The 13,576-nt window shown below is 34.6% G+C and overlaps 1 protein-coding gene across 4 annotated transcripts in view; it reads left to right on the top strand.

The window, feature by feature from the left end:
• Positions 1-13,576, top strand: part of LOC134250297 (receptor-type tyrosine-protein phosphatase kappa-like) — a 127,097-nt gene that overhangs the window by 7,794 nt on the left and 105,727 nt on the right. For 2 of the 4 annotated variants that reach the window (XM_062732652.1, XM_062732647.1), the window contains exon 2: positions 3,043-3,189. The exons of 1 other annotated variant lie outside the window; for it this stretch is intronic. In XM_062732652.1, coding sequence (XP_062588636.1) covers positions 3,043-3,189 — 147 coding nt within the window. Of the gene's footprint in view, positions 1-3,042; positions 3,190-9,687; positions 9,877-10,934; positions 11,145-13,576 lie in introns of all 4 variants that reach the window. One more of the 4 variants, XM_062732646.1, reaches the window with a different exon arrangement.

Here is a 13,576-nt window from a genome sequence, read left to right as displayed (position 1 = left end):
AACAACAACCGTGATTGGTAACGAAATCAGGGGTTCAAAATTCCTCAAGCCCGATGGTCAAATCTCGGCAACAGAATGAATAGATAAGAATATCCTTTCCAAAAATTAGCATGGCGACCATTAAAACACAAATCTTCTGTCTCGGGAAAGACCTTTATTCAAGGTGGATAGAGAATGGGTGCTTTCTTTTTATCATATCTTATATGTTTAAAATCTAAAGTAAACGATATCTTAGGTATTTAATAAGTATATTATTGTTCAAATATGCAACTTTTTTTCAAAGTGTAAATTGGAGGTCTTTGATAGCAAATTGCTTAATTAAAAACACATATCTTTCCCACAGGTGCTTGAGGACAGGCCCCCCCCCCTTCGAAATAGACCCCTGGGCTTTTTCGACTTTTTTCTCATAAATAATCTTTCATTGACATATTTGTGATAAGATCTATACCAACAAATCGAAGAATTACCTAAAACAAATGTTCTATAAAATCTACCCTACACTGTATATAAAAATCAACAAGGTTGCCAACTCCGTAAAAAAGCTTATCGAACGGAAGTGATGAGGAGAGGACTAATTTCCCATATTCCCCATATAACCAAACATGTGTGTAAGATATCAACAATAGATATATTCTTGTTTTTTGAACGAATTCTTCATAAAGATATTATTTTCAAATGTTTTGTAGATTTTACACGAAATATTTACGGAATAGAAGGTATTTGAAAGAGATTTTTTAAAATGTAAATCAACCAAATTTCTTCAAATGTTTTTTTCAAAACAGTGTTTCAGACTTTCTGCAGAACTGTGTATTTCGGTAAAAAGTCGTCTCCTCGTCACTTCCGTTCATTAAGCAGAAACGCTGACTGTAACCTGACATCCTTTTGGAAAACTGACCATAACGACTGTTAAAGTGCCTTAACCTTCATGAGAGTTGGTGGTTAATGAAAAGAATATTCAATTTACAATATGAGTTGTTGATTTTAGGGCTTTGTTTAGGTTTATGAGACGATTCAACCAAAATTCTCGACAGTGCCTCTCGGTTTGCAGAAGAATTTGGCAACATTGTTTATTTATATATAGAGAGTGGGGTAGAAAATTTTATAAAATGTTTATTTAAGCAAATTTTCTGAATGGATAGGATAGATTATATCACAAATGTGTCATCCATATATAATTTATGTGAAAAAAGTCTAACAGGCCCGGGAGTCTATTTTGCGGGGGGGGGGGGGTCCTGTCCTCAAGCACCTGTGATCTTTCCAAACTTGCTTTCACTGGGCAAGATGACAAGTATCATTTTTAACCATCTGCTTTCCTTCACTAAAACGATCAATCCAATCATTACTTGAATTTATAAAAACTCATTTATCTTGATAAACTGTGTACAAATTGTTATATGATACTGCAGAGGGATTTCAAAGATATACAATAAATTGTACAGTCGTTTGTTGATCGAGTTCGACTGAGACAACCATTTTTCGTCACGTGACCTACCTAGTGACGTCATTTTCACATTGTGACGTCACAAACAAGGAGAAAAACTTTATTCAGCATATGCTACTTATAGACCTTGTGTATGGCTATGCGTGTAGCGAATTTCCTACTAATATGAATTGTGGTTTTGTAGATATAGAGATAGTTCGCGAACTTTTTGATCACCCCTCGTACAACATCACAGATGTTCAAAAAATTGGCTCGGATATACAAGCATGTAAACTATACCAGGTTAACTGAGTATATTCAAGGAGAGATATAATAAGTCATTTTTAGATATTGAAGTCAGTCAATTTCAAGAAATTATACATTTATTGACTGAGTTCGAGGGCAACATGCGTTTTATCGGATCCAAGAACCAAAATGTCTGCCTGAGGCCGTTAGCCGAAGGCAGACAATTTGGTTCGAGGATCGACAAAACGCATTTTGCCGGAGTACTCGGTCAATAAATGTTTTGTTATACCTTTCATTTTTTTTATATACATGTATTTTGTACTGTCTTTCTTGATGTAACAACAGAACCGTCATTTTTGAACACCAACGAATGAAAATTATATCTAGCTCCGCCCTTTCTGTGACGTAAGCGGTCCAACATTTCACTTAGCGGTCCAACATCGATTTTTTTATGCCCGCTCAGCAAAACATTAGAAATGTTCGACTTTTCCGTAGGCAAAAAAAATTCAAAGGTATAAGAAACTAGTATGTTAGCGAAATATAAATCCTACATATCATAATTTTTAAGAAAAAAAATTATTGCAGAAAAGGACACAAAAATCACAAGCACATACAGACTGTTTAAAAGATACATGTATATGTGTATTGCACACCCAAGAATTGTAACTGTAACTAAAATTTTGCCCTTTCTTAGTATTACTCTCAAGTTTAATTTGATGACGTTCGATTTTTAATGGAGAATACTAGAAACACCCGCAGCTTTTCTTTGATCTTAGCAATGAATGTACATGTTCGTAGAAGAAATAACACAGACATATTATTATCATATTTCAGACTGTGCTTTATTTGTCATTTCTTCGTCGTGTACTACACAAAATCCTTAGGCCACAACAACGACGAAATGATTAATATGTAATTTTAATATTGCTCCTGTAAAACCTCCTACAGGGATAATATATTATTATTATTTATTTATTTATATTTCACAGTATTTTTATTTATATATAAAAAATCATGTACACAAAACAGCCATTCCAGGATTTGAACAGGTAAAAATACACGATATACTTTCATCTTGCTTTTAATAAACCACTTGAATTATCTCGATACACCACAATTACACAGTTTAGCATATATATATTGGAAAGATCTTTAAAAAAAACTTTGAAAAAAGATTTTTTTTATTTCATTTTTTCCCAAGAGATATATATCTGTTAGTCGTCTAGGGAAAATAATGAAGGAATTGCAAGGTCCTTTTTCAATAAGGATCTTAAACTTTTTAGGGATGTAATAGGTTTCAGAAACGTATTACGTTATTTAAGAGAACCGTTTAAAACCACTTTCTTTTTGTGACCAGTTTTGAAATTATTTCTCAGCGCAGTGCAATGAAAATGGAGATTGTAAATGTCACTGTACCTGCTGTTCACCTCTTTGCTGTAACAAGTGGTATTGCCTATCAGGTGGCATCTGTAAGGCCTGTTACGGGGAGTGGAGCGGTTCAACATCTAATAAATGTCAAAGAGGTAGGCATTTCTTTAAAAATTCCACATTTAGTTTACTATCCAAGTTCTTGCACGCCAACGTCATAATCGAGTGCGTGGTTAACATAAAATATCGGCTCACCTTCTTTTATTTAGCCTGTTTTAGTGGTAAAATATAACAAAAGGCCCGTGGGCCACATTGTTCACCGTTGCTGGGAAAACAATATGTATTTGTGAAACACTTATGCCCACGCATGAGAGCTTAAAGGGAGGAATAAAGTTTCTCATGCATATTAAACTTCAAGGTCAAAATTAAAGTGTCAAAATTGTTGGTTTCCAAAGGAAAGTCTTGTCACAAAGAATACATCTGTGAAATACACAAGCCCTTGTACTAACAGTTCAAAGGTTATGGTCAAGATTAAAGTATTTTTGAAGTGGGACAAACCCTAACGTCAACGTTAAAAAGCCAAATATTTTTTACATCCATTGAAAGATCATGTGAAGAATGAAAGCCCTAGCACCAACTATTCAAAAGGTATAGCTAAGGTTTAAGTTCGGAAATGTTTGGCAAAAATGGGCCAAACTCAAAGGTTAAGGTCACGAGGTCTTTGGTGGTACCCCAAGAAAAGTCTTGTCACAAGAAATACACCTATGAAATATGAAAGCTTTAGCCCTACCCACTGAAACGTTATGGCATATTTAAAGTTGTTGCGGACAAACAGAAAAATAGATAAACAGACCGACAGACAGACGGACGGAAAGAGCAAAAACCATTTATTACGGTGGCATAAAATAGAAATCAATTTTGAAAAGTTCAAATGCATAGGTGGACCGAACCAACCCTTAAAGGGAAAGGAGATTTGATTTGAACAAACTTGAATCTAGATTAACTAATGATGTTTGCATATTTCTTTAGTAACTGTGTTTTTCAGCGTTTAAATTTGGACTTACAATGTGACCATCCAACCCCACACCACCCCGGCCATGAATTAAATCTAAATTTTTACTCGAATCAAAGCATTTTGTGAATGAATGCGTGCGGCCGGTAGGGGAGGTGGGAGTAAATATTATATACATTTAAGTACTCAGAAAGACTTGACTCCATGACCCCCTCTCCGTTACAAACACACACACACCCTCTCTCACACACATCCAACATCCACAAGATGGAAACTTGGAATTGGAACGTTATGTTAAAAAAGGTTAAGATGGAATTTGCGACATCTTAACTTGGATATTCCTAAGATGCTTTCGTTTTATACCTATTAAGATATTCCTAACATATCCTAAAACACGTCTTATGACTTATGATATGAAATTTTCATAAGCATGCCTGTAGGTTTAAAAACAATCGGATAGTTCAATTATTGACAAAACTTTTTAAATCATTTAGAAATTTCAAAGTACTTGTTAAGAATAATATCATATTTTTTATGCCCCCGTGAACAAAGTTTTCGGGATTATATAGTTTTAGTCTAGCTGTCTCTCTGTCCGTCTGTTTGTCCACAAAAACTTGAACCTTGCCCATAACTTTTGATTTCGTGGAGCTATGACTTTCATATTTCACAAATGTATTCCTTGTGACAAGATCTTTTTAGGGTACCACCAAATTTGACCTTTTGACCTTGGATTTTGACCCGCTTTCACACAAAAATTTCAAACTTTAACTTTGACCATATCTTTTGAACAGTAGATATCAGGACTTTTATTCTTCATATATGTATTCTCTGTGGAAAACTTTCATTGGATACTAACAACCTTAGACCCTTGACCTTTTGACCTTGGAGATTTCCGTACTTAATAGCTCCAGATATGGTGCGTATTTGCAGTACAAAATACGCATTGAAAATTAAAATAGGGCGTACAATTACCCATTAGCAATTGTAGATAAGCATTACACCACGAAAGTACTGGTACTGCGTAAAACAGGTTGAAGAATACAAGTACGACGTACTTAATGATATGAATTGAGGTTAAATCAGTGTTTGATTTTTCTAAAAACGAAATACAGATTTAAAAGCCTTTTAGTGACCAGGAATATTCTAATAATGGCAACGATGATATCCATTTCGGGAGGAAGAATCAGAGATTTAGATTAAAATCAATTTCTATAAATAGAAAGACTATGCACTAGGCATATTTTTTTTTCATTATGGGTTCATAGCCAATTTTTCATTTCTCTCAACTTGCCATATTAACGAAGACTCTTTTCTCTCTCAGTTTTAAGAGGGAAAAAACTACAAAGGTCAGTTCCTGCATTTTTTTAAATACGAGCATTTTGAAAATACCAACAAGACTTTTTCCTAAAATTGGGAAGCATTCTTTTTTAAAAGGAAGATTATACAATAGGTCAAGATACCATAGAATCAGAGACACAGAAAACTTTTCCTCCATTTAAGATGATATCGTATCAAGAGTAAACCAGTCTTCAAAAACACCTATATATTTCGATTACAGGCTCAAAATCAAAATAAAGGTCAAAATAATTATATATAAGCAAAATTCTCTTCAATCATTTTTCTGAAAAACAAAATCTGCATTGATTTAAAAATCAGGGAGTAAATACACTTTGGTGTAAAAACTTATCTGGAGCTCTGTTAAAATGACAGACTTCTGAAAAAACTTTAACTTTCGCCATAACTTTTGAACGGTTAGGGCTAGTGCTTTAATTTTTATACCCCCGTAAACGAAGTTTCGGGGGTATATAGTTTTTGTCGTTTCCGTCCGTCTGTCTGTCTGTCTGTCTGTGTGTCTGCAAAAACTTTAACCTTAAATTAAAGTTAATAACTTTTGATTAAGTGGAGCAATGACTTTCATATTTTACATGTGTATTCCTTGTGACAAAACCTTTTTTAGGGTTCCACCAAATTTGACCTTTTGACCTTGGAGTTTGACCCACTTTTCCTAAAAAATTTGAAACTTTTACTTTGGCAATATCTTTTGAACAGTGGATACCAGGACTTTTATGCTTCATATGTATTTTCTGTGGAAAGAGCTTTCATTGAGTACCAACAACTTTGACCTTTTCACCTTGAACTTGCTAATGAAAAAAACTTTAACCTTGGCTAGAACTTTTGAACAGTAAGGGCTAGGGCTTTCATGCTTAATGTATGTAATACTTGTAACAAGACCTTTCATCGGATACCAAAAACTTTGACCCTTTGACCTTGACCTTGGAGTTTGACCTACTTTTCAAATACAATGTTGAACATGATTTTTGAAGGGTTAGAACTAGGGCTTTCATACTTCACAAATTTAATTTTTGTGACAAGTCCTTTCATTTGATATAAGAGCCTTGACCCTTTGACCTTGACCTTGAAGTTTGACCCATTTTTACACAAAAAATCCAAACTTTATATTGGACCTAATTTTCAAACAGTAGATACTAGGAATTTCATATTTCAAATTTCAATTCTTTGTGGCAAGACCTTTCATTTGGAACCAATAATTTTGAACTTGAACTTGGATTTTGACCTACTTTATACAAACTTTAACCTTGACCTTAACTTTTGAGCAGTAAGGGCTAGAACTTTCATACGTCACATATGTAATCCTTGTGACAAGACCTTTCATTGGATATCAACAATCCTGACCCTTTGACCTTGATCTTTGTGTTTTGACCTACTTTTTACAAACTTTAACCTTGGCCATAACTTTTGAACGGTAAGGGCCAGCACTTTCAACTTTCCATATGTAATCTTTGAGACAATGCCTTTATTAAGAAACCACGCAGTACAGTTAAGGTGCGCAATGGAAATATCGACAATATTTTGTAGTTTAAAATGTATTCATAATCGGGATGGCGATTATTTTAAGTACATTATTAATATCGGATAATTGTAATTTTGGTTAATAATTACATATTGAGGACGATTAGATTTTATATCTAGACTTGTCACATGTTGCGGCAGTCACGTGATTTTAGCACATTTACTTGCAGTTTTGATGTTACCGTATAAATTTTTGACTAGTGCAACTAGGGCATAACCAAGTTAAAATTCCAAGTTTAGTTTATAAACATTTTCAGCACGCCTTGTAGTTTCTGAAAAGTGCTGCGATTCTATCTAAATTCTGCAATTTCATTGTTAAAATCATATTTGTATGATCGAATGCTGTATTTTTTGATGGTCAACGGCATGAAATACTGATATACGAGGGGTGATCAAAAAGTTCGCGAACTAATTGAATAACTTTCAAAATAGAAATGATATAGGGTTTCAGTGTTGAAAATGTTTCTACGTAGTCCTCTCCGATTTTAATGCACATCTGCAACCATTTTGCCCATGCGCGGATCACGTGATATTGGCGGTCACGTGACATGCTCCTTAGCGTTCTGTCACAGAAGCTTTACATTTTTTCAGACTTTTATATTTCTTACCATGCAGGTTATTTTTTCCAACAAAAACGGTCCATTTGTCAGAAATTGCCTTAATCTCAACGAAAGTATGGGTGGATAATGATATCTTTTTGCAGAATGAGCATGGTAAGTTGGTAACCATCAAAACCTAAGTCTACTGTCTTTTGAGAGTCGTTTATTTCATGTGGATAAAGTATGGGTGCCTTCACTTTATCATATCTGATATGTTTAAAGTCTAAAGTAACCGATATTTTAGGGATTTGATAATTATATTATTGTAAAGATATTCATCTATTTCTCTAACTGTAAGTTGGCGATCTTTCTTATCAAATCGCTAAACAAAGGACAGGTCTCTCTCCCAGTTTGCATTTACAGGGCAACAGAACAAACATATTTTTAAACATCTCCCTTCCTTTACTTCAACAATCAATCCAATTAATGACAATACTTCTGGAAAGTCGTTTATCTCCATAAACCGTATACAAATTATTATAAACTTCTACAAAGGAATTGCCAAGATATACGTTTAACTTTACAGCTGTTCGTTTCTCGAATACGACTGAGTTAACCATTTTTTGTCACAAGTGATCTACTTTATGACGTCATTTGCACATTGTGACGTCACAAACACGAGAAAAAATGTTCCATTACATATGCTATTTATAGTTCATGTGTATGACTTTATGTGTGCCAAATTTCATTCTGATCTGAATTGTGGATTTGTAAATATAGAATCAGTTCGCGAACTTTTTGATCACCCCTCGTAATTTAATTATTTTTAAGTTTTCATCAGGATCTCAGCACTTTTCAGTACCTTAATACTTCTAGAGTTGGCTTGTAAAAGCTAACTATGATCCATTGAGTGTACATGCCCTTGCACTAGATCGATTTACTAAGACCCCCACATTTCCCTCCGATCTGCTTGCATACAAATATACAGCAGTGTCAATTAAATACGTAATATACAGAAAATATATTCATGAAGAAGACATTGAATCCAAGTTAATTGCCTATAGAATATCTGTAAATAATATTTTATTTTTAAATTATAGAATACATTTTTCGTTGAGAAAATATTTCTTGATCTGGCTCTAACTGCAAACAAACAACGTCACGTTTTACGAAATGACGTCACATTGACAAGTGGATTGCAATCAGTGTCAAACTTGTTTATAACTTGTTATGTGGGATTTAACGAACGACAAAACAGCATGCTGTAGTAACTACTGTAGTTTGATGATTTCTTACAGGTGGATTGTTGTACATTGTATGACGTATATTTTGTATGATGTCATAGTTAAGTGTTCCCGTACAGATTAGGCTCCGCCCCTTTTTGTAACCATAGCTGTGCTGCGCAACAACCTTTACCCTTTGACCTTGACCCCGGAGTTTGTTCTACCTTTAAAAACGTTAACCTTGGTTACATGTACATGTATAACCTTTGAACAGGTGGTGCTAGGGTTTTATATTTCACATTTGTATTTCTTGTGAAAAGGCCTTACTTTAGGTACCAACATATTTGATCTGCATTTGAGAAAGCTTAACCTTTGCTATGTTGCCATACGGGGGCATCATTGTTTCACAAACACATCTTGTTCATATATGTAATCCTTGTGAGAAGACCTTTCATTAGATATCAGCAACTTTGACCCTTTGTCCTTGACCTTGGAATTTGACCTACTTTTACAAATTTTAACCTTGGCCATAACTTTTGAACAGTAAGGGCTAGAGCTTCCATCCTTCACATATGTAATCCATATGACAAGACCTTTCATTGGATATCAACAATACTGACCCTTTAATCTTGACCTACTTTTTACAGATGTTTTAATCTTGACCTTAACTTTTGAACAGTAAGGGCCAGCGCTTTCATACCTCCCAAATGTAATCTTTGAGACAAGACCCTTCTTTAAAAACCACAACCTTGACCGTTTGACCTTGACCCAGGTGTATGCTCTACCTTTAAAAACGTTAACCTTCGTCAAAACCTTGTACAGGTGGTGCTAGGGTTTTATATTTCACATTTTTATTTCTTGTGAAAAGGCCTTACTTTAGGTACCAGCATATTTGATCTTTAAAATTTGGAAAAAGCTTAACCTTCCTATGTTGCTATACGGGGGCATCATTTTTTCACAAACACATCATGTTTTCTTAGTTTCAGTAATCAATATTTGCTCTTCCAGAGAATATTGCCTACAAACTGCCTACAGTTTCACAGACTTCAACATATGGTGATCAAAATGCCAGTAATGCGGTCGATGAAAGTGGGAGAAGTTCTTCAAGGACCGAGCTTGCTACATATTCCAGTTTTTCCTTGAAATTTTCAGAAGTCAGAAAATTAAAATACATCTATATCGACATAAACGAACTTAGTAAGATTATTACAGAGTGAAAGTTGATAAGTATACAAAGCATGGTTGTGGTGGGGTCAGCCTTTTATTCTTCTGAAAGTGAACATAATATAGAAAGCTCAGTTTATTTTTCTGCCTCAAGCTGTAGAGAAAGACATGCAGTCGCAAAATATGGATTGCCTGCATGGCGCAGTGGCTAGAGTCGCGGAGTAATTAGTTCATGCTTGGATCGTGGTTTCTTATCCCATTGTAAGGCGTAAAGACTGGTCCTTCGGATGAGAGAATATGATAAAATCGAGAAACTCACTATCGATGCATGCGCGGATCAAGAGGGGAGGTCGTAATGTTTGGACCCCCCCCCCCTAATTTTCAGAGTTATTAAATTCATATAGTAAAAAAACACGTGAAAAGTGACCTTTCCCCCTAGAAAACGCCAACCCCCTTTGATCTGTGTTTAGTTGGTATGAAAAGTCATAGGTGTGAAGCATTAGAGGACCCCCCTCCCCCTCCCCCCGAAATAGGTTTTTATGTTTCGGCGAATTTTTATTTATTCATTTATTTTTTAGCTTGTTAGCAAATTTCTGGATTGGGTTTTTTTGGCTGGAGTGGAACCCCCCCCCCCCTCCTCCCCCTGGAAAAATGTTACATTTAAGTTTTAGAATTCAGAGAATTTAAAACTATAAAAAAAAGATTGTTATAGTTAGTTTTAAATTCTCTGAATTCTAAAACTTTAATTTAACAAAAATATCGCGGATCCGCGCCTGAGATGCTTGTTTAGGAACAATCTGTCTATGGTAAAAAAAAAACTGAGGAGAGGTCTATGCAACCTTTTACCAGCATTTGGATGTTTTCCCAGCTTAATGAAAATGTTGATCGAAGGATCGTACAACAAAATAGACAATAACCAACCTTTTGGGTTTTTTTAGGCTTGTTTTTTTTTTCCTTCTCCACAGCAGTGATTGATAGAGCGTTGGGGGGGGGGGGGGGTTGTAGTCATATTAGATATTGATTTAATCTAGTAGAAAACTGGTCAATTAGAAGTGTAGATATTAAAAAATATCTTATTATCATATTGACAGGTAGTGAAGAAACTCGATATGACGTCTTTGTGGGAAACATCTCTGAAACCTCTGAAACAGATGCGAAGTTGTGTAGAACTTTTACTACATCATCAAGAGGGCGTTCGTCAAAAACTCTTACGTGTGATCCAATACTGATTGGAGATTCAATTACCATCAGCAGGACTGTCAGTAATGGGAGTTTAATTATTTATGAAGTAAAAGTGTATGGTAAGTAACATCTTCCTGTTATGTACATCTAAACTTACTATTTATATCAAATGATTGTTATTTATTACCGATTGTTATTTATTTCAACATCACGAGAGTTGATAATAATATGCAGGGAATTTTAAAATGTCCGTGTAGGGAAATGTAAATTTAAAGAATTAACAGATTAATGCCAAAAACTGAAAAAAAGTAAGCAGATCATTATTTTACATTAATTATAGGATTTTTTTTATTTGTTAAATTACTAATGAATTGATCAGCTATACGGAAAAATTCGTATTTATTAATTATTAAAATCATACTCGCAAGGCATTGGTAAGAAACATGACAGACAAACAAAAAGGGCCCATTGATAAGTTATTTGCTATCAAGTCATATTACTATCAGAGAATATATGAAATGATGATTATAAACAATTTTATGGAAATACCTGCAACATCAAATAACAAGTACATGTACTGAGTATCTGTTAGTAATCGATCTGATTCGGTTTAATTGTACTCCGAGCATATTCTTGACTATTGAATAAGACTGAAGGCATATAGGAGATGTAAACATCACAAATGGTAGAATCCAAGAATTTGCAATTATACAATATACCGACTAGTGCCCTGTTCACACGGAGAGTTTAATTCGCAGTAAATTAATGCGAAGTAAACTAATGCGAATCAAACTAATGCGAATTAAACTGCGTTCACTCAACAGCTAATGCGAAGTAAACTAATGCGAATTAAATTTTACTTCTGCAGCCCGGAGTCAGCACAGCCAATATGACGTCATTTGCAAATCACGTCACCCTATGCAGACATAGGCGCTTGGGTCAAGGATACTGTATTTTTTTCTATATAATGTATTGTCGAGGAAATTCGAACTATACTCGTAACATTTTTTTCAGTGTGCAGTGTTAATTTTTAGTTTTTTGTAAACCTTTCTGCTTCATATACACTAGAATGTCGCGGAAATTCGATTTTATACACGCTTTAAAAATGACACATCCCACTGTATACTAAAAAAAAATGTTACGAGTATAGTTCGAATTTCCTCGACAATACATTATATAGAAAAAATACAGTATCCTTGACCCAAGCGTCTATGTATGCAGAGGTAGATCCATTTGACATAATGGCAAAGTGTCTGTCTACACATTTTAATGATTAACAAAATTTTCCTTAGTTTTTCACTCCAAAATAGCACAAGTACCTATAGCTGACCACCAACAAGTGGCATTTGACTAAATTTCGCCATAACGCATGCGTCAGAATTTAATTCGAATTAGCTTGATTATTTAACACCCTCAGCAATAATTCCTATTTAAACTCCTTGCGTGAAAAGTCAGGATGTAAAGTGATGAGAGTGTCCGTCTATTCGTCCGGATAGACAGACAAACGGACGGACATCTCAGTTACTTTATTCCCTCCTGCTTTTCAAGCGCGGGGTATAACAACAACAAAAAACATTAAAATACAGTGCAAGGTCATGCTTTTCATTGCATTATTGTATGATAATGCCTGCGAAACGGGAGCCCGGTTTATACGGTTTCATCCGAAGGACCGGTCGTCACATCCAACAATGGGATTCGAACCCAAGGATTGACTCTTTATCTTGTGACTCTAGAGCAGATACTCTAACCATGGTGCCAAGCGGGCAACCAAAGGAAGAGAAAAGTAGCAGTTGGACTTGATACATTGCACCATCAATAAAAAGACTATTTGATTTTGCCTCTTTTGTGGAAATAAACAGTAGGAAGAGTAGCCTTTTAAGGGAATTTTTCAGAAATTTTGATTTAAGTTACCAATGCAACAACATTCATCGAAATAAAAAAAACGATAAAGAGAATTATGTACCTTAGTGTAGTCTACTTGCATGCCACATTATATTAAAATCAGACCAATGTATAGGCGGAATAGCATTTTGAAAGTATTTCACAGAAAATTCTTTTTTTTAGTAACCATGGCAACACCGTACATCAAATCAAAAATCTATGAATAATAATTATATAGTGTTGCCCACTTGTGTGCCAAGTTATATTGAAATCAGACCAAAACTATGGAAGGATTAGCATTTTGAACAGACGGACAGACACACATGCGGACGGACAACTAACATCTTACTTTTGCATAAGTTCTACTGGTTTCTGACCAGTAGAAAGAATATTTTAGTGTGTATACGGTTACTTTGTATCTAAATTTGAAAAATAGAGAAAAAAAAATTATTTGGGTGGGGGAGGAGTGTCATATAAAATTAACACTAGGTTATTCTTCAAGATAAAAAGTTTATTATAAGGGAAATATCCTCAAGAGTTATAAGTAAGAACGGAATTTCAACGATAAAATTTGTAGTAAAAGTGGAAAACAATAATATAAGCAAAACATAGATTAAAGCGTCAATAGATATCTTTTTTGTGGAACTTAAAAAAGAAAATGAAAACAATC

Source organism: Saccostrea cucullata, unplaced genomic scaffold, assembly GCF_032062105.1.
Source record: "Saccostrea cucullata isolate Sc308-1 unplaced genomic scaffold, CSIRO_AGI_Scuc_v1 ctg473, whole genome shotgun sequence".
Classification (NCBI taxonomy): domain Eukaryota; kingdom Metazoa; phylum Mollusca; class Bivalvia; order Ostreida; family Ostreidae; genus Saccostrea; species Saccostrea cuccullata.
The sequence above is the reverse complement of the archived record's forward strand: the minus strand, read 5'-3'. Positions and strand labels throughout refer to the sequence as shown.